Consider the following 5,497-nt stretch of genomic DNA (forward strand, 5'->3'; position numbering starts at 1 on the left):
TAATTAATTACTCAAAAGTGCTAAAACCCAAAATGTTACAAGTTTTATGTGTTAGTGTTTTTTCTATATAAAATATAATTTTTTTATCAGTATGATATTAATTTAATAGTTGATATAGTTTAAATTATTTGAATTTATGCACAAATAAATAGTTATGTAATATTTTTTACTTCAATAGACAACATACAATATTTTTTTATCCAACGACAATAATTATATACTGTAATGTATTAATTAATGCATATAATCCTTATAAAACATAGAACATAATAAACTATGATGTAAATATTAAAATCGTTGTACAAATTACTTTCCATATAAAAGAATATTATTTAACTCAAGCAAACCTCATGATTTCTTCATCATTATGTATGAATACTCCATTGTGACAAGCCCTAATTTTGTAGGGTTTAATAGAAACCGGCTGCGGACATAATCATGGGTATATAGTAAATTATTAAAGGCTTGCCAAACACCCTAGTACAGCAGTCCTAGTTCAAATTATTTATTGGAAAATAATCAAAGCAGTTGTGTTTTCACCCTATGACAATTTATCCGCAGCATTCCTTTTATAATTACCATGCATCTGGGTTATGCTGCCGCCATTCTCGAATACCGTTTTCGTATCTTGGCCGGATTTTCCAAGTTTGTCGCATGGATGATGCATCTCTGATGTGATCGGATATCGGACGTAGAGAGGTAGCTGCGAGTGTGGTGGCTGATGATGATCAAACTTTAATGAATAACACCGCATCTCCTGCAGCTCTTTCTTCAATCTACGGTTCTCGTCATTTAGGGTCTCACAACATTTCTTTAACAACGAACATTCTTGTTCGATATGCTTCAACTTTGTCCTGTATTACGCAATGATATTTGAAACAATCACTAATAAGTTTTGTAACGTTTAGAATTTGTTATATATAAAAATGTAATTACATTAAGAAGCGTGTGTTTTAAAGGTAAGAATCGTAAAAGAAAGATGTTTGAAATCCAACGGAGACAAATATTAACCTTATTTTCTTCAAGAATTACTCTTGCAACTAATTCGCAGTAGCATGAAAGCACGATAATAATCATTAATATTATATAGTAACTTTCTAATTATATATCATGAGATTGACCATGAAAACCATCTAAACATGATTACAAGAACGGACTAATTATATATATGGCATTGCATGTTCTCTAATGACAAGAAAACACATGAATGTCGCAGATCAATATTAGGGTTTTATCATCTGTTCACTTCATCGTTTTGTTCTTTCGATTTTGTTTTGTTTTCTTTACTGCACGTTATTGAACCAAATCTCACAAAACTGATAGCAAATCCCAAATTTAAACACATAGGTCAATGAAACATGTTTCGTCCGGATGTTACCATTATAACATAGTGTTTCCTTTCAATAAGCGTTTCTATTTGTTTTGTTTTGTTTTTTTTTTTTTTTTGTATGAGAGAGAGAGAGAGAGAGAGAGAGAGAGAGAGAGAGAGAGAGAGTACCTTGCTCTTCTATTCTGAAACCAAACTTCGATTTGTCGTGGAAGAAGATTCAATTTCTTTGCAAGTTCTTGTTTCTGGCCCTGCAATTACGTGAGTAAAATTCATCATATATACATTTTGGAATTTTATTAACAAATAGCAAAAAAAAAAAAAAAAAAAACACTTACAGATTAATGAAATTAAAATGAGAGGACAAGTTGTATAACATATAAATATTAAAGGATCAAGAACTTGTGTTTGCACGATGATATTCATACTGACAGCTTCCCAACAAGATATTGTGTATATATAATACCTTGTATATATATAGAACTTTCAAAATCTTGATGGTTGAAAAAAGAGGACGTACCGTATTAAGGGTGCAATGGATTTTGAAACTATCTTCTAGCAACGTAGTTTGTTCCGCTGTGAGTTTTAACTTCTTTCTTGATCCATCACTGTTGTTATTATAGACATTAGTGTTGCTAGCGCTTCGTTTTATTCCTCTCTCTTCTTCTTCTTCTTGATCATCGATGGTTTTAGAACTAAAAGAATCTTGATCATCTTTCTCATTATCGTAACTATGGACATGCTCACTAGCTTCAATCTTTGGATGAAGTGGTAATGAAAGATCCAACCAAAAACTCCTTTGGTTTTGCTTTGTTTGCCTCTCCCGTTTGATACCCACTCCAATCCCAAGACCTAATGTTGTATCGCATCTCTCTCTTTCATTCATAATCTTCAAAAAAAAAAAAAGAACAAATAAAATCTTTTAATCAGCAAGAGGGCGATATACGAAATTGAATTGCTTTTGATATAATCGGGAAAGATGGGAAATTCTTGGTGGAATGAGAAATGAAGATGCAGATGGGGTTTATAGACCAATACCAAGAAAATCATAATTAATTATGAATTAATTATTCAGGACCATAAGTTAATGACAAACAAAACTATAACAATAATTAATATTAATAATATGAGAATGAGTTTAAAGTTATATTACGTTACAATACATTATCACACTTCGATAGGAGACCAATACATAATTACTAATTACTAATTATGCTTCGACGCCATCCTACATGTTTGATTTTGCTTAATGAAAGTCAAAGTTTAGTTATAAAAGAGTGATTTAAAGTCATAATTAAATCTTGTTGATTTCTAGTTAATACGTGTCCTGGTTCATTGTTGTAAGATTTAATTGTCATTATTTAAATTACTTCAAGGAAAATATAGAAAATTTCAATCGTGTTTATGTACATACCCCATTGATATTATCTTATTTTTTAAGCATTTTATAAATAGGTTATCATCTTAATCGTGTTTATGTAAGTGTATAAAATTTCAATTGTATATGTTGCTCAAAGTTACAGTTTCGAGAACCAAACATGATACAATATTGCCACTTTCATCAACATTATGATATAATATAAGTGTAAAAATATGTCTCTGTTCGATATGTCATAACTATTAATTTTAGGGAGTTTTTTGGCTTGTTTATTTAAAATCACTATAAAAAATATGGTTGTCCGTACAACTATCGTCGCTACAACCTTATCGTTATATGTGCGTTTTTTTATCTAGTTATGATTTTATATAAAAAAAAAGAAATAAAAATATATGTTGACGACATGTGCCTCATTATATGTTTGTATTTTTATAACGACAAAGTTTAGCGACAACATGGTGACGTTTTCACCATCATACATATTGTTTTTCCCTTACATATTGTTTTGTTGTCATTTCAAACACGGACATTGTAAAACACTATATCTTATAAAAAAATATTGAAAGTTCATACAAACTTAGTTCCATTCTAATAAAAATAAGCACAACAAAAAAAATTTCATTTTTATTAAGGTAAAATCCCACAATTATAAAATTCATGTTAAGAAAATCATTTGTTCCAAATTACATTTATTAAAAATCAAAGTACTATAATACACGTGAAATCTTCAATGTTGCTGATGAGTGTGTACAGTCACGACTTCTTTACAATCACTAATGGAACCTAAAAAACATAAACAGTTGGGTAAGCACAAAGCTTAATGAATTTCCCTAAAATATCACACACCAAAAAAACATATACAAGCATGCATATTGGGCCCATAGTCATCGAAATGGATTTCCCTAGGTATATTGGCATGCTGCCTCAACCCAATCACTCCACCCATGCCTTCGTGCCTATGGCTTACAGTCCGCTCGTACCTGGTATGTTGGCCTACAACATATAAACAAACAAGAAATCAAGTATGCACATAAGTACATGCAACAATCGATCTACCTGCTGAATAGTTTGATAATGCCTACTAAGCCCCTAACAACACATTGCTCCACTACCGACAAATCTCCAAGGAATGCATAACCATACGTAACCAGATGTGAGATAGACACTCGAACAAATGATCCTACTCTAGAGCCACAAACAAACAAGGAACGGGTAAGAAAGTCTAGAGCAAGAGTTCTCAATCTATCCTACGTGGTCACATACAGCCCCTAGGGCCTCTCACTAGACGATAACCAACCTACTTGTACTCTAACGAGCATAATACTACTCCTACGTCTTAGCACACACACACACACACACACACACACACATATATATATATATATATATATATATATATATATATATATATATATACTACCAAACCTAGTGGGTCGGTATTGGTGCCTTCGACCCACGGGAACGGTGAGGAAAACTCACATGAATCGAAGAACCCCAAAACACTACGACATGCTCCCCTTTTGCACTGCTTGCTCCTACGAACCTACTAGCACCAATACATGGTAAAATCCTAATCAACAACCTAAGTCCTTCAAGTTTGACTCAAAATCAAACTGGTCAAAAAAAGTCAACGGTTAAAGGTCAACAAAAGTCGACGGTCAACAGGCCAATTGCTCCTTACAACATGACAAACTCTTGGTCACGTCGTAACCATCTAAAATACAAAATAATCAAGACTCTTCAATCTTCATGACGTGACAAGCATCATGTCACATCATGGGAACTGGCTAAATGACATCTTGATAAATTAAACCATTAAGCCATTAAACATCTCCTCGAGAAGGTTTCCAATCACCCCAAAAGCCGTAAAAATCGATGCTTTAAGGTCTTGCATGTCCAATGCAATAATTGAGCTCAAATTTGGTCACTTATGAAGAAAAGGAGGTCAAAACCTCAAGCATGAACTCAAACTTCAGATCTACCATAGTTACCAAGGGACTCTAAGGACCAATAAAGTTGCTAACTTTATGGAATCCCAACACTCTAACTCATCTAACCATAGACAATAATGATGGGTTTTGAGCATTACATCAATCATATGGTGCACATGCAACCCTAAAGCTTTGGATCTAGGTTTTTCTCTAATTGTACATGTAATAATAATTATCCAAAGCTATAATCCTAATCTAGCATGCATAAATCGAAATTTATATCTAAAACAAAGTTAGAATCTTACCTTTCAATTGTATCTAGCTTGATCTTCAACCTTTGTGAACTTAGCACCTCAAATATGATGTCTCTAATAGATCACAAACACCACAAGCAATGGAAGAATATTAGAGAGAGGGGGAGAGGAACAAAATCGGCTCAAGATCCTTCTAGGGTTTCTAGTGGTCGATTTCTGCATGCCCAAGGGTTCCCTATATAATTGAGCAACTAGGGTTTCAATCAAAACCCTAATCTAGTTGCTTAGTCCTTAAGCAGCCCATAAGATCCTTCCAGAAGGCCCCTTGGACGAATTCTATGTGGACTCCCACATAAATTCCGTCCATCCCTTCCTTATGGATCCCAAACCCAACTTTGTAACTATCTTATAATTACAATACAAGTCCCCTTAATTTAATTAATCTCTTTTGACCAAAAAATTTGTTAGGGCCTATTTTGTTGGTTTATGCTAGGCATATATATATTGTAGGCTTTATTATTCTTTGTTAGGGCTTATTTTGTGTTTTCGGTTGGTTGGACCGAAATCAGCCTTGATTTTGGTCCATGGTGTTTTCGGTTTTGGGTTG

The 5,497-nt window shown here is 33.1% G+C and overlaps 1 protein-coding gene across 1 annotated transcript; it reads right to left on the reverse strand.

Moving 5' to 3' along the window:
• Positions 1-414: 414 nt before the first annotated feature.
• Positions 415-2,283, reverse strand: LOC111888643 (homeobox-leucine zipper protein HAT22-like). The gene is made up of 3 exons (XM_023884770.3): positions 1,848-2,283; positions 1,499-1,578; positions 415-854 (listed from the first exon to the last, which is right to left on the reverse strand). The coding sequence occupies exons 1-3, from the start codon at positions 2,211-2,213 to the stop codon at positions 542-544; spliced, it is 759 nt and encodes a 252-aa protein (XP_023740538.1). The 5' UTR covers positions 2,214-2,283; the 3' UTR covers positions 415-541.
• Between the last annotated feature and the right edge of the window lie 3,214 nt (positions 2,284-5,497).

The sequence above is a fragment of the Lactuca sativa genome, chromosome 8 (genome assembly GCF_002870075.4).
Source record: "Lactuca sativa cultivar Salinas chromosome 8, Lsat_Salinas_v11, whole genome shotgun sequence".
Taxonomy (NCBI): domain Eukaryota; kingdom Viridiplantae; phylum Streptophyta; class Magnoliopsida; order Asterales; family Asteraceae; genus Lactuca; species Lactuca sativa.

Excerpts from the sequence above, each read along its gene's own strand:
- LOC111888643 (XM_023884770.3), bottom strand. The coding sequence starts at position 2,213 with ATGAATGAAAGAGAGAGATGCGATACAACATTAGGTCTTGGGATTGGA. Across the intron at positions 1,579-1,847 it reads TCCATTGCACCCTTAATACG|GGCCAGAAACAAGAACTTGC; the intron begins GTACGTCCTCTT and ends ACGTAATTGCAG. Across the intron at positions 855-1,498 it reads TTTCAGAATAGAAGAGCAAG|GACAAAGTTGAAGCATATCG; the intron begins GTACTCTCTCTC and ends TGCGTAATACAG.